General features: G+C 38.4%; 1 protein-coding gene across 2 annotated transcripts in view; it reads left to right on the top strand.

Annotated features, from left to right (window-relative positions):
* LOC113123121 (ephrin type-A receptor 6) overlaps positions 1-22,068 on the top strand; it is a 140,562-nt gene that overhangs the window by 70,157 nt on the left and 48,337 nt on the right. For both annotated transcript variants that reach the window (XM_026294939.1, XM_033325799.1), the window contains 2 exons: positions 5,931-6,086; positions 8,929-9,264. In XM_026294939.1, coding sequence (XP_026150724.1) covers positions 5,931-6,086; positions 8,929-9,264 — 492 coding nt within the window. The remainder of the gene's footprint in view (positions 1-5,930; positions 6,087-8,928; positions 9,265-22,068) is intronic.

Genomic DNA, 22,068 nt, shown 5'->3' with positions numbered 1-22,068 from the left:
CTGGAAGGGAGAGGAGTGGAGGGCGTTTCACTTTGAGTGTTTGAGAGCGTTGTTTCTGATTACAGTGAAACTATTACCCGCAGGTTTCACAGTGCTATAGCTACTGCTTTTGTAAGAGCAGCTGAAGGAGAGGTGTGACTTTTCATCATCTCAAGTCTTGTAATGCATATGGCATTACAACTAGAAGCATGAAGTATGTGAGAACACAGACAAGTGTTGTTGGAAAAACCACAGATATGAATTGTTCCTCACTGTTATTGTAGCACAGTGTTATCTTAATGTATCTCAGTGATATCGGCAGCCTTTCTTTGTTTTCTTTGGAAGTGAGCATAAATATCATGTTGCATGAGAGAGGAGAATAGGGCTATAAATTTCTTCTTGTGGAATATGATGAGTATTAGCAAGAAGAGGGGACTAGACAATATTATTCTAATATCCAAGATACTGTATGTGTGGACAAGATGTGTTTCATGTCAGCAGCCAGAAAAAGCAATAAGTGCTATTTTTATCATTTTATAGTTTTCACAGATGGAAAACTGAGGAGGGCAATATTTGTGTTGAATGAAATAGAAAATAGGGCATGTGTCCGCCACCCCCCCCCATATGCAATAAGTTTCAGACTGCATCTCGCCTATAACGTCACCATCTCTGCAATGATCTCTCATCCTTTGCATCGCCTCCTCACCACGCTGCCTTTGATTTCAAGAGCTGAACTATTCTGCAACATTTGTTGATGTGGTTCTGCAAGTAAATGCTGCAGAATTGTGCTCCTCTTGGAATTGTTCTTCTTCGCTGACCACCAGGAGAGGAACCCACCATCATCGGCTAGACACCAAAAAGACTTTCATTCACTCATGCACAAACAAACATCTAGATAACTGTAAAAAAGGTTCTGCTGTACGTGTTGTACTACGCTGATTGGAACTGCAAAATAATACTGCAGAAATAATGATATGACATTTTTATGGCTATTCTTGATCACTGAAGTAGAGATGACAGGAATTGAGGGCAGACAGAGGTAGGGAATGACATTCATGGACATTCGCTGACTGGATATGAACCACGTTTTGACCAGGAATTGATAATAATCTAATATAATATAATATAATAATTTAGAAAACATATTGAGCTGTTTTCAGTCACTGCCATATTTTTTTTTCCCAATATAAAAATCACATTTAAAGACTACCTTGTGTACTGTAGGAATGGGGTTCATGTTAATGTTTTAATGAAGGAGAAATTTATTTTTTATTGGATGGCCCAGTTGAAATCTTTCATAATTAAATGTGTATTGATTGTGGAGGTTGGCTATATAACTTTTAGTGTCCACTGCCAACGTTTATCACATCCTTGCTACAGTTGAAAACAGTATGGGTATACTTACATTATACTTAGAGACATAACAGTCCAGATACTTTAAATAAAATGGTAACTGCATGGCTGACCGATGTGTTTACCTAGGCAGTAGAGTTCCAGCAGATGGTCATAAAGTACAGTAGAGACAGGAGAGAGACAGAGATGCAGACACACAGGTCTACTCCCCATATATGACCTGTCTGCTAGGTGCTCTGCTGTTGTTCAGGTCCAGTGAGTATGAAGTAGGAGGCCTCACCAACCAATCTGCTGCCACTGCGTCTCAGGACCCAGTTCTGGTGTCTGAGTCCTGGGCTTGAAGATGTTCTGGATGACTTCCAAATCTCATTAACCTTGGCTTGTGGTCTGAAAATTAGACCAGAGCCATAAAGGCCAGTGGGTCAGTGTACTATTTTATAACTCCCTGGTCAGTTATAGTCTACTTGTGTTACAGATTTTCTGTATTGTATACACTACATCCAGGCCTGACGTTGCCACTGTGAAGTGACAGCTTGTGTTTTAATTTCAAATAATAATAATAATCTAAAACTTCCTCATCACCAATGGATTACAGAGATCAGGCTGATTCAGGGTAAAATATTTATAAATCAATCATAATCACAATCAGCAGTATTCATAATACATTGTGATACATTATTGACATAACATATTGAATAACTATAAGGTATACAGTATTGATTATAGATTTTACGAGCTCTGGTGGTGGTTTAATATCTGACATATATATATAAAGACAGAGATAGACAAAAAGTCATGTAGAAAAACTTTAAGTGGCATAAAACGTCTTGGTGTCATTTATATTATGCAGTATCTGCTGAATCAGTACCCCTGTTCAGGCAGCGGTGGTTCTGTTCCCTCTGCATATACACCTTCACTCTAAATGTTATGGGCCAACAAACAGTGCTGTGGTCATATCACATGTCTGTCTCAATGGCAAACGCACAGTGTCACTCGACACAGAAAGAAGCTCTGTCATTACTGTTACTAGCAGCAATAGGCTGACCATAACACCTTATACTATTTTAACATTCTTATGTTACAAATGTGCTTTTTGATTACAGCTTTTCTTATACACCATAGTAATAACTGCTTTATTGAATGCAATGTACATATTCAGTTCTCATAAGGAACATCCCCTCATGTGTTACATGTGTGTGAGATTTCACTGAACCTATGAAACACACATATGACCCATTTAGCATTGCCCTGCTGCCTCCATTTGCTGTGCTACTTTGTTTTGGCTCTCATGTTCATTAGTCACCAGGTCATCACCAGCCCAGTTTGCAAATATCCATAGACTTATCTACAATAACACAGGGTTATTGTAGATAGATGGTTCAGGTATTGATTGTGTTACACATACAATACATATGATTGTAGGAGAAAATAGTTTTTCAACAGTAGTATTTGATTTGCAGACTTTTTTTTTCTGTAATCAACATGTCCAGCCTTCATTCACATGTGACTGTCTAGTTCAGTTTAGCGTAGAGTTTGTCACTGCTGTTGCAGTTGTATGTGTGTGTACCATCATGTATTCGCTAACCTTCTTCCTACAATGTGTGTGTCCATCCTCGAGTGATGCACGGTCAGCCGTTGAACAGCCTCACTGTGGCCTTGGAACAGAGTGTGACCAGACAGATTGCAGGAGGAAGCTGCAAGGTTCGAAAAGGAACATCCCTTCAGTTCAGCGAAGGTCGAGCAGAGGGACCATTAGGTTGACAGAGTCTAAAACAGGGTCTAGTGAGGTGGGGGAGCTGACGGACGGTTTTTGACTCAAGGACACGTTGGTATCAGAGGTTAATGAAATAGGCAGCCTTGGTGTGCTGTAGGGGATGCCACTTATCATACTGATACAGATAGCCTCCGTGCGTGTGTCTGTTTGTATGCTGCACACATACCTATATGTCAGTTTTTTTGGAAGCCAGTATCAAGTTTTTAAATTAAAGTCATTATTGATCTATATCAACACAATTAGCAAAAGTCTGTATAAGTACACTGCTTTTATAGCCTTTTTCAGGAAGCATCTGTTCAAAGTGTGGCCAGGCATGGCTAAGTCAGACCAGTTCCTCAAACATTATGCAGCCTGCTCAGTGCCTGCCAACAACAATCCTACACAAAGCATCAGAACACAAAATAGTACAATAGGTATATTTAAAAGTGATTTTTGTGACCAGTAGCCAAAGGTCTGTAAGATACACACAATAGTATACATTACAGTGCATACAAACAGTAAGAGGACTGTTCGTGTCAACCTCTGCCATGTGTATGTGTTAACCTCTTTGCCTCTGTTGCAATTGTGCCCGTTTGACTAGAGCACTTGTGGCTTTGGGCACTTCGTTGACCTGCCTACAGCTCCATTTATCAGAGGGCTGCAGTGGAGACACAGAAAGGCACTCTAGGCTTCAAGGAGATTCCCTTCAAATTGCTCAGCTTGTGTTACCTTGTTAAATCCATGTGCTTAGTGACAACTGGCAGCAATTGAAAACACACTGGGTAAGAGGTGTTTGCGTGTCTCTAGGACATGGAAGCTCTGAGGAGTTGAGAAAATGCGATTAAAAGGCAGTTGCCATTGGCCTCAAGTGCTCAGACTCACAAACGTGTACAAGCTGAGAGTTCATTTCTTTCTTTTTTTTTAATAGGGGAAGTTGCGTTTACATGTTATATTTACCTGGGACTTGAAAAAAATCTGGTAGAAAACGATTTTAGTAGAAGAACTTGGGTTTAATAGTAACAGAAATATGGGTGCCTGGAATCAACATAGGAAATCATCATTACATGCATTAATACACAGGATACTTGGAATAAGTTTAGCAGTTAGATCTGGGTTAGATTCATTTTGGCAACATTTTTCATGCACTAAACCAAAGTGTTTGAAACCCTTGAAGGTTGGAAAAAATACAGGGGCTTACTGCACTGTAGAAATAGTACAGTATTTCTTCTAATTTTCAGTCCTATTAATGTTTTTAATATATTTTAAAGCTGCAGTGTGTAAACTGTGAAAGATCTATTGACATCTAGTGGTGAGATTGCAGAATGTAACCCTCTGAGCACTTCTCACAACCAACCCAGGCATGAGGGATGGTAAACGTGGCCATCACCTTAAAAACAAAAAATGATTCCATGTCTAGAGCCAGTGTTTGGTTTGTCCCTTCTGGGCTACTGTAGAAATATGAAGGGGCAACGTGAAAGGAAAATCATTCCCTATGTAGATTTCCAAAGGCTTATTCTAAGATTAGGTGGCTCACAAATTATTGCGTCTGCACAGTGCTGACTGAACTCCATGAGACTGTCAGTCAGTCAGTATACACAAGGATCCTTAAACTGAACCTTAAATGCAGTTCAGGCATCATTAATTTTATCATTTACACTCATTTTCCTTCTGTGATATGCCAAAAAAGTTTTTCTTCTAATAGTGTGGACTAATGGTGGTTAATGTTAGCATCCACCAATACATCACTCTAAAAACTGTGACAAATGAAAGAGTGTGAAATAGTTTAAGTGTGAAAGAAAGACAAATGGTCAGAGAAGAATTTATCTTACTCTCCTTGCCAAATGTCTTTGCAGCCAAATTACTGTTTTGAAATAACCGTATTTTGTTTTCATTGATGTCTGTGAAACACAGTTGCTTTTGATTAATAGAATAGAAAATTGCAAACCAAAGCTTGAAAACTCTTATCTACCTGTGTTCTCTGGTTGTATGAAATCTCACTTTAACAAAGTTTGACTTTTGGATAAACAGACAAACAAACTGAACTAAATGTAAAATACTCTAAGGCGCTAAAAAAGCTGTTACAAACCGACTCAGTGTGAAAACCTGTCAAAAAGCCTTTCACTCATCATATTTCCCTCAGTTTTAAATATTCATTGAGAGGTACACACCTGGAATGAATATAAATTAGGCATTAAAGCTTTGGCAGTCAGTATCCTCAGGGTTAACCCAGTTTTCTCATTCAGTAAGGAAAAAGAAAAATACGTGTGGATGTTTTACATTACAACTGCTCTGATTGCAGTTGGAGAAAAAAAAACACAATTCTAAAACAAACAATAATAATTTTCATGAATATCTCTCTCCTTGAATGCCTGTTAGGCTCCTCTGTTTTCATATAAAATGAAAATACATGAATAAAATGAATAATACTTTTTAATACTTAGAGTAAAGGTTCAAAATCAAAGCAGATGGTGTCATTATATTTTGCCGAACCTTGCTGCATCAATTTCCATATTTGAAAGGAGAAGCTGATTTTCATGAAAAGTTCTTAATGCTCTAAGATATGAGTTTGGTAAATACAAGACATGTTTAGCATAATTATGTTAATTATTGACAGACAGCAGACAACTCCAGTGTCTCTTGTCTATTGATGCTGTGTTAATCAAATGATGTCAGCAATAATCAATAGATAAAAAACCCCGTTGTTTTATCCACCCAGTACAAGTCATAAAGAAACATTATGAAGACATGATGTTTCCATGTGATGTTTTTACCTGTACTGCACGTCTCTAACATGGTGTGGCTATATATCTCAAATCTCTAAATGTTGTCTTTCTGTCACCACCAGCGTGCCACCCAGGATTCTACAAGGCTTATGCCGGAAACATCAAGTGCTCAAAGTGTCCTCCGCATAGTTTCAGCTACGGGAAAGGGGCTGCCATCTGCCGCTGTGAAAAGGGCTTCTTCAGGGCTGAGAAAGATCCTCCAACTATGGCATGCACACGTGAGTAGACGTATACCACCAACTAGGGTGTAAGACTTACAGACACATAACCACATCAATGTAAAGAGCATTTATTCATCCGTTTTGGTGTGATCAGAGCTGTTGGAGAACTTTAACTCTCACTGGCATTTACTGCCTGACACACCCCTAGTGAGCTGAAAGAGAGAGTGTGATAATCACAGTCAAGAATGTTATTTGGGAGATAGAGAAACGATAAAGATTTCTACACTTGTGCATGTCCGACAGTCTGAGAAAGTTATTACTTTATCTACAGAGTTGGATGGATTACTCCAGTGGTCTCTCAGAATTTGCTATGGCCGTAAATCCAGCCTCGTCTCCAGAACTTATCTGGTGTGAAACTGTGCATTAGAGAGTCTCTGGATGAATTACATGGCTTTTGTTCAGCTGCCTCATCTGCAATGATGATTCACTGACTGTCATTATGACTTCATATTTGCATTAAATTACAGTTTAACCACACTAATTCTCCTTTAATTAAAAAGCCATTTAGCTGTCACTGAGATAGACGGGGGCCACGTCTTAGAGTCTCTCTGGGGTGGAAGGCTGTATTTGTCTTTTACAGAAATACAAAGTCACTGTGGGAATGCTGTGAATTTACAGTTCTGCACTGTTTGCAGAAGAAACCTTCAGAAAGAAAGACTCTTCATACAATTTGTTCATGTCTTAATTTAGATGATGCAACACCTTGCTTCAGCTCATAGAAATGCAAACATTTATACAGGCTCCCCACTGCAAAGTCTCTCATTGTTGGACAGCTACTAAAGCAGTAAACATAGAGATTGACTGCAGTTTTACTAAATCTAAATAAATAAATATAAAAGTCCCGGTCCAACAAATTTAAATATGCACAACTACAAAAATGACATAATGAAGAAAACTCTTTCATTAAAGTCATGTTCATTTTAAGATCCAGCTTCTCAAGCTCCTCCGAAATAGGATCAAAAATAATCATATTTACATGTAAAATATGCCACCAGCAAAAAGTCCAGACTCTACTATATGTGAGGTGAATGGGTAATTCATCTTTGTGTGGTAAACATCAAAGAAATATGAAAAAAATAACACCAATGCCCCTTCAAGACAATTAGAGACCAGGAGCAGTGTGCAAAGATGCAGTTTTGTACCTTGTTCAAGAACTTTTCAACAGCTGTTGTTAGTTGTTGAAGTAAGTCTTCACATCATAAGCAGATGCTAAATCTTCAAGGCCACTTTTCCTCTCAGTACAAACAAACACAGTGGATAAAGGCTTGTGGGGGTGTGACAACCCAGCAAACTAGAGGAGTAGACTAGCACGTCTACCTGAACTCTGTGTTTACTCACATAATGCATTTTAATCAGGAGCTTGTAGGCCAGAGCATAAACAATTAACTTGATGTCTACAGAAAAAAAGAAATGGAGATTAAAGACTGAGAGCTTGAGGAAGACAAAGGCAGAGAGAAAGAAAAAGGGGATGCCACAGAAAGAAAAATGAAGGTGGGGGGAAAGTGTGAAAGCTGGATGGAAGAGACAGTAAAGAGAGAAAGGAAGGGGATGCTGATACCAATCTCCCCCTAGAGGAGAATGGGAGCTGATTGATGGCAGTGGGGCTGCTCTGCAGGAGGGAAGGTGGGTGGATTTTCCTCGATGGAGAGAACAGAGGAGGTGAGATAATGGCCGATAGAGGCAGAAAGAGATAAAGAGAGAGAGAATGGACATACGCTGACAGAAGTGGAGGAGAGGCAGGAGCCTTCCTGTCTGCAGAGATTTTTAGCGAAGACGGGGTGGGAGAGAGATGGAGGGATGCTGAAGGAGAGGGAAGCATCCCATTGTCTAGGCAGACAGTGAGCTTGGCAGGAGGGGAGTGTTCAAATCCCTCAGGCCTTTTAACTCCACCCTGTTGACAGCTGGCTGCCTGCTATAGCACAATACTTACCCTTACACACAAACACACACATCCAGAGAGTACCAAAACACCTCACCCATGTGAATGTAAGAAAGGTGAAATAACTTAGAATGTTTACTGTATAGGAGAGGAACGCATCGTGAAGAGTTGTGTGGTACAGCAATAATGTGATATTTAACAATACCACATTTATACTGCAATGTTCCTGTGTGAAATAAAGCTATTAAACGTGCAGGATTCTTTAAATATAGGTTAACTGACTGTGGTACTTAGGTAAAACTTTTAAATTACTGCAGTACAGTTCAGGTGTGCATCAGGGGTCACTTTTGGAATCCTGTGCTTTTCTGTGTGTGTGATCCATCTAGTCCCTGCACCCCTAAATAGGAATGCATAGAATTAATATGTGTATGATGTGTTTAAATCTTCTGTTCATAGTAATATGGCTTGTTCTTGGATCTCACCAAAACACTCTTTAAGAGTGTGAGATTTAATGTCATGAAATCCAGCTCAACTGTCACAATAGTGAGTTTGAGCGTTTCTACACCACTTTGATCATGTAGGAATTATTAAGAAAAAGTATAATTTCTCCTAAATAAAATCATATTTTCAGTGCAATGCCTTTTATTTGAGCCCATAACCCAACCCTGGCATCTTCACCCTGAGATTAATTTGGGTTACAAAGCAGCTGCTAGGTTTATAAATGTAATTATATAAGGAAAAGACATTGCCCACACTCCCTTTTTAAGATTTAAAGAAGTCCATGATCTTATTACATCAGACAAACCTTTACTGTCTGGTTTAAAGTCTAGACATGCAATGAAACATGAGTGCATTTGCTACCAGAACAGCAAAACCGTTATTTAGCATCAGCTAAAATCTTTTTACCTTATAACAGATTTAGCTATTCTTTTTTTCTTCTTTTTATGCTTTACCTGACAGGACCTCCATCTCCTCCCCGTAACTTAATGTTTAACCTGAATGACACCTGTCTTATGCTGGAGTGGTCGCCTCCCAGTGACACTGGGGGCCGCCGGGACCTCACCTACAATGTCCAGTGCAAACGCTGTAGCCCGGACCCCGACCGGTGCCAGCTGTGTGAGGAGGAGCTTCGTTTCCTGCCGCGACCATTAGGTCTGACAAATGCCACTGTCACTGTCATGGATTTCTCAGCACACGCCAACTACACCTTTGAGATAGAGTCGCTCAATGGTGTGTCAGACATGAGCTCGTTCCCTCGCCAGGTAGCCATCATCACCGTCAGCACTGATCAGGGTGGTGAGTATGCTGTCTGATTTTTTTTTTTTTTTTTTTTTTTTTTAAATGTTGAGAGTTACTGTGATCTTTAAAAAAAATAGTTTTAGCTTTGTTAGAGTGAGAAATGTTATTGTTCCCATTACACACAGTATACAGTACATCCACAATTCATTACATGTGTTTTCTGAAGCTAATATTCTCATTCTCACAATGTACATTATTTTTCTTTTCTGGTATGTTCATATCACTCTAACAACCCTCTTGACACATTCACTGCTGCTATAAAATATGTGTGATGAAAATTTGAAAAAAAAAAAATCTAAGAGTAAAATCTAATAATGAGTCATACATTATTATCACTTGTTTTGATTATCAATTAGTTTTATGAGTTTTTTGCATATATACATTAATGTATATTATAAAAATATAAAACAGATATGTTTGGATGTGATAGAGTCTATGAAGGCACTCTGGTCCTGTCCATATTAATGCTAGAGCTGGTATGGATTTATATGGTCTGGGGGTGAACGCAAGTGCATTACTACCTCTCATCATTTAGTCCCATATGTTAGCAGAATAAATTAAATGTAATGAGATTTTAGTGAAATTTGATGGGAGTTAGGCCATGAGCCCAGGAACACTTCATTAGCTTTTGGCAGGTATAGCGTCACCATATGGCAAGAACATTTCAGGTTTGTTTTCAGGACTCTGAGCCCTGTAGGAAAATATTTTTACCTGTATCTCTACGCAGTATAGACCACGGCAGCATGAAGACATCTTCCTCTGTTTTTAAGGCATACTGAGATCTGGTGACAAGCAGTAGTAGTGCAGTGTTTTTGTAAGTGTGTCTTTGATGTTGTTTGCATGCACACACACGTTCCTGCATATGATTTCACATTATTCCATTGATCAAAGTTGGGGTAACATGTCGAGAAACAGAGCAGTACACCCAGCAGTTTGAATACTTGGGTATATGCACTAGAGCTACTATAGTTATCCCTCAGCCTTTGATACAGTTGGTAAAGAACGATACGTATAGAGTTAACACAGAGTGGCATTACAGCTGATGTTTTACTACTGTTTGTAGTTTTGCAGCCTTAATCACAGCTGTAAATGATGGCAGGAGGCCAAGGAGCAGTTTTCTTTGCTGTCCCTACTTGCTCTATATATGGTTTTTATGCTGAAAGACACAAATTTCCTCTGGGACATGGTTTGGTGTGTATAGCACTTATGCTTTTAATTTGTGATTTGCAAACACTGTATTTTCTGTTTTCTCGCACCTCTTGCTCCCCTCGTCCCATGATTATTTGTTCACTTTTTTTTTCTTTGAGTTGTTTGTCTTCCTTCTCCCTCTTTTCTGTTTACAGACATGTATTCTTTGTTTTCTCCTTCCTTTTTTTCTATTTTCCTCCATCCTTCTGCTGCTGTGGGAGTCTGGGAGAAATGCATTTGCTCATATAGTCAAAACACATTAAATGCATTATTCTGTGTCACTGGGGACAACTCGAGCCTGTACAGGTAGCTCGATGTTTCACGCAGTCTTTTTATTTCATTAGGATGCCCAGTTTAGCACATAGTGGTGACAGGTCCCCAGGCTGTACACCTTATTTTAAAACTAACTGCAACTATTTAAAATGCCCAAGGGAAGAGGCACCATTCTGGACTTCAGCCACTGATAAGCAGATAGACAACGTGTTTTACAACATCATCTTAACTATCAGCAGTGGCATTCATGTGCTAACTGAAGGAAATTATCAATGGTTATTGATTACATGCCTAATAGTGTTGTGCCATCCACAAATATTTCAAATTGGCTATTTTTCAAGGTTGGATACCAGATCTATACACAAGTGTTTTTAGCTCTGTTCAGTTTTGAAGTCTGTGTGTTGTGTCTTTCAGAGTTAATCAGCAATATAATGTTTCATTAGCACAGGTTAACCAGCAGGAGTTTCTGAATGTTCATATAGAGTAGCATGTTATACTGCCATGCAGAAAATAAACTGATAACGAGTGAAAGAGTTCATAGCGTCTCCAAGCATCTTTACTGCAGGATCGAACCAGGGATGAAATCTGTCAAGCAGCCAGAAATTATGGGCAATTGAGATGATGAGCTCAACAATTAAGGTTCTAAACAATGCTAACAGACAGAGAAAATTATTTTTGCATGAAGGAATATGAGCATGTGACTGATAAATAAGATATACTATTGTCAGTTTTACATATTGCCATATGACACAGTGTAGCTTAGTTTACACAGTGCAGGTGGTTAACTTACATATTTTCCCACTGGGACCAGTCGTAGCTGTACAAACCTGTTCGGAACTACAGAAACATGGTTTTTCTGTGCATTACTCAGCACAGACTAATTCCTGTACATATTTGACACAAACTGTTGACCATATGTGGAAGAATATTGAGCTCACTGCTTTAGGATTTAACACATTTGTTCCTGTACTGAAAATATTGTTCCTGGCAGCCTGTGTTGTTTGGTCAGTAGACTACTTATTGTTCATGTTACTGTTAATACCTCTGTGTGTTTGTGCGCGCGCACATGTGCATGAGTTCACGTGCATACATGCACACTGATTTAAATTCTCATCTTCAGTTCTTTTTCCTGCTTCTTTTACAACAGGACATACACACTATGTATTTTACACATCATATGGTGGAACTTGTTTTCACACCTCAACCTTAAACTATTTTAAAAGATTTGTTACAGAGGTGAAGATTTATATGTATATATGTTGATGAAGGGTGATTCATGCACAGTAGTAATTACTGCTGTCATTTAGAATATTATTCTTTCACAGTATAATTTTTTTATGACATTTTTACTATTGAGCTTAACATACAATTATTTACAAATTAAGCCAGTAGGTTTTAAAAATTCCATCACCCAATTAAACTTCAGCTGTAGTTTATCTCTGCAATGTAATGCTTATATGGAGCTTCTTAAAAATCTAATGATGCATCTCAAAGGGTTTTATGTTGCAAAGAAGCACATGAGAATATTTAGATATATGATTGTTACTTTTGGCAAATAAATGGATGGCAGGAGTGATCCATCTCAATAGGTAATTTGGCTTCGTCCCACAATTGAATATGGAAAAGAGAAATGATAATTACTGTAACATGTTGATGTTTTTAATTGAAAACATTATTCATAGTTTGCTTACAAAGAAGAAAATAAGTTAAGTTCCTTTGTGCTTAATGTGCCAGTAAAACAGGAAAGTTTTTGAGCTGAGTGTTTTGATGGATACATTCTTTTATATGCATACTGCTTAAATACAAACCACTGCACCCCAAATCTATAAACTCAATACCTTGATTTCCATTGTGGTACAGAACTGCTTTACCAGTAATTCTTCTTCTCAACAAAACAGTTAGGCCCAGTAATACATATGTATAGCCTATAGGTGGAGCTACCATTGGTATATAATCAAAAAATAAGATATGCTGATTATTTAAAACAATATAAAAATTATTTCATCAAAGTTTCTCTCATATGTTACACTGAATAACAGCAGCTCCATGATGTCCATGAGTTCAGTGTCTTTTATATGTGTTAGTGTGCGTAAGGTCAGCATATTCACTTAACTCAAAAATAACCATGCAAACCTTCCTAACAAAAGGAAAATCTCCATGCTGTCGTAATATGCAAAGATGCAAATGCTTTTGCACACATGCTTCCCCGCACACATCCTCCTAAACTTCTCTGTGATGGGCTTGTTTGGAAAAGTACACAGCAAATTCTAACACTATTAGCATAGTGTTGCCATCAGCAGAAATGTGACAGCAATGTGAAATTCTGTTTGTTGTGAGGAAAATCAAGAGTCTCCTATAATAATCTGCACTAGCCATAGATAAATTAGAGTTGTCATTAAAATGCAGATGTCCCTTTTTGTAACTGCTTTGTGGCAGTGAAGTTAGCCTGTGATTTGTTGTGGCTATTGAAATTACACACACTCACATCAGTAATGTACACATGCATGAGTCATGTAGAGAAACTATAGGTGATCATTTCCTGCCAGGCAACACTTTTTCAGTATTTTGTGATTCATATAGTGAAGCTCATCTGTTGTATGCACACACATCATCTCTATAACACACAGACACACACATGCACTGGAACCGAGTGTGGGGAAGTATAAAGCATAAGGATTAACAGCAGGGGAATGTCTTGGCTTGGAGTAAATCCCCTTATATTGGAGAAAGAGAAGAGGAGCCGGGGGAAATTATGTGTGCACTTGCAGTTCTTAAAGTCATCACCGGGAGGATGACACTTCTGTGATCAGTATGATTTAGTAGTTTACAGTCACCATAAGGACAGAAAGGTGCACATTCAGCAGTATGATCCATGCAAAAATATGCCGGTGCTGTTGGAAGAATCTCTGGTCACTTCTACATGTTTTCAATAAATTGATTTGAATCGCAGATTGTTTGATCAAATAATCTGTGTTCCCTTCTACAAGCTATACACCTACTAAACAAGCAGCATTCTCCCACACAGACAATTCACTGTAGTTTCCTACATGCTGCCTTTATAAGGGAAAAGTAGGTGAGTGGGTCAGGAGGCAAAGAAAAGATCATGAGACAGGTGGAGGACAAGAGACAGGTGCATGAGGATGTGGAAGGTTAGGAAGAGGGAAAGAATTTGGGGAAGAACCAGAATTGGTATTATGTATGTGAAGACAAGGAGGGGAGTAGGACAGAGACAGATGAAGTGACATATAAGAAGAAGAAGGTGAGTGAAGATAGAAAATGAGAAGCAGAGTATGAGAAGATGATTGAGTGAGTGGAGGATGGAATGAGCAAAGAAAGGGGGTGGCAGAATGAAGCAGAGGGTAAATTAGCTGACAAAAAATGCGTGCAGAGGATAAAGATAGTGGGGACACACTTGCGTTGGTACATATGGACTCTAAAAGTGTGATTTTTGATCAAGCTCAGCCAGGAGATACACTAATATTTACCACATACAAGAGTAAAGTTCCAAAAGGACAAAGAGGTATGGGGTAGAAGATTTTTCTAGGATTTATTCTACAATTTTTCTATTCCCATCCCAGCTTTGATCCACATTGCTTTTTTTTTTCAATAATCTATTAGTGAACAGTGATAATATCCAATGACATAATTCTCATTCATAAAGGTGTGTTTGTATCTTTAAAATCCAACATTTGTAAAAAGCTGTTGCAGTTGTGTCTAAAATGGGATGTAATGGAGTAAAATAGACGAACTCTTTATGGATCTTGTGGAGGCCACGTCTTCTGCCAGGCATAGAAGCAGTAGTCTTCATTTTATTTAAGTCCATAATAGTTAGGTCAGCAAGTTTGTAAGCTAAAAAGCTGTAAATGGACATTCTTGGCTATTGCATTTACTCCAACTAAATATATTTATTTTCACTCAAATACCAACTTACCATTTACTCCTTTTGTCATTTTGGTTACTTGGTTAGAGGATACTAAGTGTATTGCAGATTTAGGGATTCACCCAGCAGTTCAAAACATCACTGCCAGACATAGGGTGTTTAAAAATACTAATTTCCCCTGATTTCTGTTGTGTTTCATGATACAGAGGTTACAGAATTGTTGTGCATCTTCTGCTACACCCATGTATCTGAGAGCCATCATTTACTCTTTTTAGTGATGAAAAACAATAAAAAGAAAACAATGATGTCCATTTTAAACACACTCCCATACTTTTCCTTCATAAGGCACAAATTTCAAATTTGCACTCATCATGTTTTCAATGTTGCTGCCAGTAGTACAGTAACAGATGAAACATTTTTTTAAACACCACATGAACTGTACTGTGAGTCTAAGCAAACAAGCTCAAGCAGAGAAAACCGAAGGCAAATTCAAAGTGTAAATGGAGGTTGAATCAGAACCGGAAAAAGCAATACAAAAAGTCAATGGGGAGCAGGCAAAGGCAAAGTGCAAAATAAACTCAAAAACTGGTCAAAAAACAGATAAGAAAATATACAACTGGGTTCACATGAGGAGAAAATGAACAGTTGCATGACTAAGCTTGAAAGCACAAAAGATGATCTGGCAGAGGACGCTGGAAAGTAGACAGGCATATTTACTAGTGAGCTGATGAGGGAAGTGGAAAGTGGTGTGATGGGTGTGCAATTCAGGATTGGGTAAAGAAGAAACGAGATGCAGATGTGCAGGGCAGAGTCAGAGGGGAAGTCTGTGGGCAGCTGGTTGGGAAATGGCAATTCACAGAAAAGTCTGATAAAACAATACGATGAAGATTGTGACAGTTGAATCCTTAGCTTCTGCATCTCAAATGCTGTTTTTTTGTTGTTGACCAACCATTTTCTTGTTTTCTAGATAAAAATTTGCTAAAGAAAAAACTTTTGTCAAAGTGAGCTCTGTGAATTCCAGGCTCTAAACAAAAACAAAAAATTCTTTACATTTCCTTATAAATTTGAGTCACCTCACCAGTGTTTTTGTTTTTACAGGGTGTGTGCATGTGTATTTTGTAAATTCAAACAAAAAATGCCATCAGGTGAAAGTTCTGATATTGAAATATTCAGTATGTGTAAATATGCCGGGTATGTATTTGTGGGGTTGCATTTATTTTATATGAAGGATATTATGTATGCACATGTACAGGATTTGAGAAGTAATGCCTGTGTTTCATGTTGCAAACTGAGAGTGGGTGGACAGGTAGATGGCGGCTGAACAAAGCACATGAGGTAGAGGAAGGAAATGGCCTAGAAAGAGTAGAGTTGCTTTAATCACAGGAAGCAGCTGTGTAATTGTGTATGTCACTGAAAGCAATCAGACATATCAGGTCCTCAGTTGCAGCGATGCATCAGAACATTCTTGCAGCAACTTGAGAGACTGTAATCAGACGGTCTTTTGTAGATGAAAAGCCAGTGGATAAAAATAACAATCTTGGATCTGCATGGTGATACGGAATCACACCGGAGGAGCTGGGGAGAGGAATGCTCATTGACTTACTGCAAATGCCCAGATCATTTTAATGTGCTTCACTCACCTGAAGGCAGACGTGGAAATTCTGCGTCCACAGTGACAGTATGCTGCCACAAAATTTAAGTTGATATGAGAGTGTGCTTATTTGCAGGTAAGCACGCTGAACAACACATTGCTTCAGGGTTATAACTGGCCTAATGTGAGTCTTTGATGTTGCTTTTGATGAGTTTGTAATTTTTGCTGGCACTAATTATCCTGGCTTTAACCATCAGTGTTCATCATCCATTACCTGCGTTCTCCAGTAAACAGTGCAAAGCACACAGATATGCCAACACCGTGCATAATCTGGGACTTCATCAAAATCTAAATTGATCTGAAAATGTGCTTACCAGGCATACAAGCTTACTACAATATGCACAAGGAGAGTTTGGAGTAAATGGCGTGCAGAATAATGTGCAGTAATGAAAAATTAATAAAAAAGATGATGCTTATGGTAAACCTGAAGATGTTGATGCAGAGTACTCAGGGATGTTACCCATTACACACAGTATTTCGCTGACAGTATTAGGTTGTACTGTAATAATTTGTTACATGGCAACGTCTTCCATTGTAGATGAGGATGGTCCCTAATTCCAAAGTATTGAAAATCGTCAGCCAATTACAGACAGTAGCTCTATTGTCATCTGTTTCCTATGGATAAATGTCTGAATGATACATGGCAATACTAAATGAAAGTATGCAATACAATCCAAATAAATACAACAAAATAATTACAAGTAAAGATTAAACACATATAATTATAACAAAACAAAATGTAAATTCAAACCCACTGGAGTAACTCACATTACTGTCTGTCCTGTGTTCATATTTCATGTCGGACTCCTTAACTGTGACTGCGATAAAATCGTATTAACCGCTATAGATGCTGCTGATGACGTAGGGTGCAAAACTTGTTCATCTATTCTATAAAAACCGTTGCTGAGAAAATTGAGAGGATGCAACGATGTTAATGCATCTGACAAGTCCTGCTCTATAAAACATTTATCACTTTCCCCATTTATTATTATTTATCATGTTTCCTTTTATGAGCACTGGCAGTACAAATGTGTTCAAATTAGAGCTTCTGTTTCACTGGACGTGCAATAACTGAGCAGAATGATTAACTTCTCAGTTATATGGATCATGCTCGTTTTCCTCTTTAGGCTTACTGCTGTTTTACTATGATGTCTGTAAAAATAGTGAATGAGCTGAATGCTGAACCTTATGTCTGTCTCTCTATTCCAATTTGCCTCCCCATTTGTTTTTAGTTTTTGCTTTGATGCATACATTTTTAGACAGTATTTTTTAAATGTGCGCTGGCATATTGTGAAAAAGAGGCAATTAGAAACACAAGAGTCTGTCAAACAAAACTAAGAACACTTAGAGGGGTTTAAAGTTTTCTTTAACAGTCAAGTCACAGATTGAGCACTAGGTTGTTGAAGCTCCTTAAAATCTGAAGCATTTATAAGTGAAATTGTTTACGATATGTTACATTTAATGTACTTACTGTACAACATAAGGCAGTATGTATTGAAATACAAATGCAAGTGAAATGCAAAGATTTTAGTCCTGGTAGAGAATCCATGTTTTAAAATAAATACATATTTGCTGTCAAATGCCCACAAGTGTCAAATCTTTATAGCATCATGTGCAGAAATTTGTCCAAGTCACATTTGATATAAGAAACCTCTGGCCCACCTTCATGTGTGGTGGCTTTTTGCCATGCACCCAGCCAGCGCCAGCATAATTATGCAACAATGGCTATAAATGAATAGTGTGTATTAAACTCCTGGCCTTCTCAGCCACCATACCCTTCCTAGGCAGCCCTCTCCCGGCATCGTGCCACGCTCTAACTAACTATGACAAATTAGCCCCACACTTAATTACTAGCCTGGGAAAATCACAATGATGTTTATTAGACGCAGCATCATAAAGCGGTGTGTCCGTGCCCCGAGACCAAAGCGCCATGCCAGAGAAACACTAATAATAACAACAGCCATACAAATTGGCTGAGTGGAATGACCGGGGGGCCCCAAGGCGCTGGCCGGGGTGGGGCGAGGGGGAAGGTGACTTTGTGTGGATGAATCAATACTGTTCTCTGCCGTGCTGCTATGCTGAGCAACAGCTACTGTTGTAGATCTGCCTGCGATGGCTGAAATCCATTGTGTGTGCGTGTGTGTGTATGTGTGTGGCAATGGGGCAGATTTGGCTCTGATCCTTATTCCATTATAGGTTTATAGGTAAAAGCAGACACTGATGAAAAATGCAGAATACATCACATTAAGATTTTTTTTTTTCTCCCTAGACATACAGTCATATGGGCATGTGTATCTTGGGGGTCCTGTATCTGATAAAGATTAAGTGCGTGTGTGTGTATGTATGTGAGTGTGTGTGTGTGATCATAGCTGTGTTGGTGGCACTGGCCTTGTGGAGAGAGCAGTCATAAATAGAACCTCCATGCTTGCTGGCTTATTAACAGTTGATTTATCTGCGTCTGTGTAAGGAATGCTTGCCCTTGGCACTCAAACCCAGGGATTGGCCTCAGGGGGTCCCAATTACCCAGTGCCACATGTGTATGTGCAGGTGTGTCAAGGGAATATTTTGTGTTCTGTCATTGATATCATGTGTGCACATGTCTTATGTTGCTGTATACATCAATGCAACTATTCAGGACCAGGGTCATCTTCATCATCACTCTCTCACACATACACTCTCACACATTCACACACACTCTTTATGCCTCCTGTGGAGGGAGATACAGGGGGGAACAATAGGATGGGATAAATTTATTCGACAGCTCACTGCCTCTACAGTGATTTATCAAAGTATTTATCCTAGTGATGTGCCTTTATCTCTCTCTTTTCTTGTCTTCCTCTGTCTTTCCCCCTCTCTCTAATCTTCCTCTCCCACCTATACTTTTACATTAAGGCCATGTGTATTTTTGAATTGCAAGTGTTCATCATTATAAGCACTGACACTACATGCCATTATATTTTACTGTGGTAAGACAGCTGTGTGGCATTGATTTGCTGCATGAAGGATGAAGTTTAAAAGCCTTATCGCATTTTACTCATTTTATCCATAATGTTTGGCTTTCTTCTCTTGTGCATTCCAATGATATGTTTCCTTTATGATCCTATCAGTAAAATGTCATCTGATCAAATGTGTTTTTTAATCTGTCCCAGTCTGATCTTTTTGTCTCACTCTATAAGAGGTTGTTTTTTTTTTACAGTATCATCATCTAGTCATCGTAACATTAATACCATTCCCATTATAGATCAAATGTTGTAAAGTATGCAGAAAATTAGCTATGGTTTCTGATAAAACTTTAATGCACAAAATAAAAATTACTTAGACACTGCTTGAGGAAAAATAAAACTATAATTACTAATTATTTCCATTGAAAGCCTTGTGATATATCAATTTATTCCCCAGATCTACATTGTATTCTTTATCTAAATAACTTCTTTAGTGTAATGTATTACATGATTTCCTTCAATAATCTATATTATTTCCCTAATCCTATTAGTGCCTACCCTACATTTTTTTTGTTAAGTTTTTATGTGGAAATTAAATATTTGGACAATCAACAGAATCTATTTCAAAACACATTTGAGTTCTATGAAATTTAGTTGCGTGTGATTTTGCTTTACATGCTGCGGTATGTGCGCACACTGGGCTTCATGCTGGGTTTGTAACATAGTGCTTATGACGATCAGTGAAATGAAGTGTAAGATGAAAGACTCACATTACTCTACGAGAGTGTTACCTAAGGGGAAAAGTGTATCAACACTTTGCAGCATGAAAGATCTTGGCAGTTTATCACTACACCAGTGTGTCGAAAGTGTTTTCTCACAAAGTCGAAGTTTTACTTTTTCTTTGTTCCTCTGTATCCCATGTAACACCCCTGCAACTATGTGATCCCTATTCATGCAGATCACTGAGATTTTATTAGATTTCCCCTCATTTTTCAGAGCACTATGTGAAAGATTACACTTTTGCACATCTGTTGTTTTCAGACACAACATAAGTAGTTATTATATTTAAATCTGCCCTTTTACGTAGTAGCTACACACCCCCTACTTACTTCTTGTTCACCTTCACTATGCACACACCATTTGTAATTAATAATTCATTGACATTAAAAAGAAATCAGTGCAATATTACAATTTAGATAAAGTCCTTGGTACAGTATAGTACAGGTACACTATTAGGACCAATCTTCTGCTTATCCCAAAACAGAAGCAGTCTGTTCAACAATCATGGTGTGAAGCCATGATTGTGTGCAGGGTTTAAAGATTAGTAGGAATAATAAGATTATCGCTCACATTGAAATCTCCCTGTCGTTCAGAAGCACATTGTGTTAATTTGTTTGTCTTGTTAGTTACGTCTTTTGGGAAATAATGGATGAAAATTTCATCTGCCTTAGTTTGCTTCACTCTCTGCATTCTGAACCTGTCCGCTCCCGCTGGATGGTGGGTGCTCCTCACTGCCAAACACATGGTAATTACCCTCTGCAGCATGTAGACTTGAAATGCTCATTTCAATATTAGTATTTTATTAGTGTTCACTCACTTAATCAGTGCCTCATTATGCATTAAAACTAACTAGGAGTGAATTTTGAAAATATATCATTTATATTCTACCAGTTTATGTGTGTTCTTGTAGGTTAGTTTTAAATTATTATAATATTAAGATAGTTTGTTTAACCATTGAATTACATTATTTTCCATATTGTGAAGGTCACATCTTTACCTTTTAAGTTGATATTGTATTGATATGAGTTGATATTAGCAGCTTATTTATACAACCTATTTGTATATCCAGCAAATAAACAGTAACTTTATAGTTTTGTATCTGGCTAGCAAGTTGCCAACTCTGTCTGCTGCTTGGTCAGATAGTGTGTTTTCAATGTACGCTAACCAGAAAAATAAAATTGATGTTATGAAAACCAAAATAAGGTAAGAATTCTCGATGGTTTACTAATGAAAGAATATTATTTGTAGATGCTTTAAGATAAGGTGCTGAAAAATAATAGGTCTCTGCCAGCAAAAGAACAGAGAACATCACTGGTTTCCTTCATGTAATTTTCATTACTGTTTCCATCACTGGTCATAACAGACTGCTACCAGCTGGTACTAGCTCCACCTGCTGTGGAAGATTTAAGTGTTCAGTATAACTACCCTCAGTGTTATGGTTTCTGTGTAGCCTTTTCCAGCGGTATTTGACTCCACCTGGGTGACCCCCACACCCAGGGGCGGCTGATCCCATCAAACACCCACCAGCAGTTACACTGGCATCCCCTCATTGTCCTCTATCCTCACATTTTATTCTCCCCAGCCTTGGCTGTGAATACCAACCAGATCAGAGCAAGTCACTGCTGTTTTAATAGAAATAATGAGGTTTTTGTTGGTTTTGTTCTTGTATTTAACCTAACAAGAACACGGAGGAGTTTGATTTCCCCACTGCAGTCAACCTTGTACATGTAGAGTATGAGTTGTCTTCTTTTTCTGACAATTAAAAGACTAATCATGCTGGAAGAGCAAGCCATGTTGTTGGATGAAAGGGGCACAGACGTGACTTCATTAAATCTCTTGTTTGTGTGTGTAATTGTAGATGCTATATTTTAGTTTGTGCATATATGTGTGCCCTGCACATCACCTCAGACATCAGTGCTATGCAGACAGTTTTCCACAGGGCAGCAGTGTTAAATCTCACTGTGTGTATTTACCCCCCCCGCCCCATGCAGGGATCCGTCGTAGACTACTGTAGGTGTCTAACTCACACAGAATGTAACATCATCCTTCCCGGTTTCATTCCACCTTTGGACACATTTTGCATTTCA

The sequence above is a fragment of the Mastacembelus armatus genome, chromosome 21 (genome assembly GCF_900324485.2).
Source record: "Mastacembelus armatus chromosome 21, fMasArm1.2, whole genome shotgun sequence".
Lineage (NCBI taxonomy): Eukaryota > Metazoa > Chordata > Actinopteri > Synbranchiformes > Mastacembelidae > Mastacembelus > Mastacembelus armatus.
Note: the sequence above shows the minus strand (reverse complement) of the source record. Positions and strands in the feature narration are given on the sequence as shown.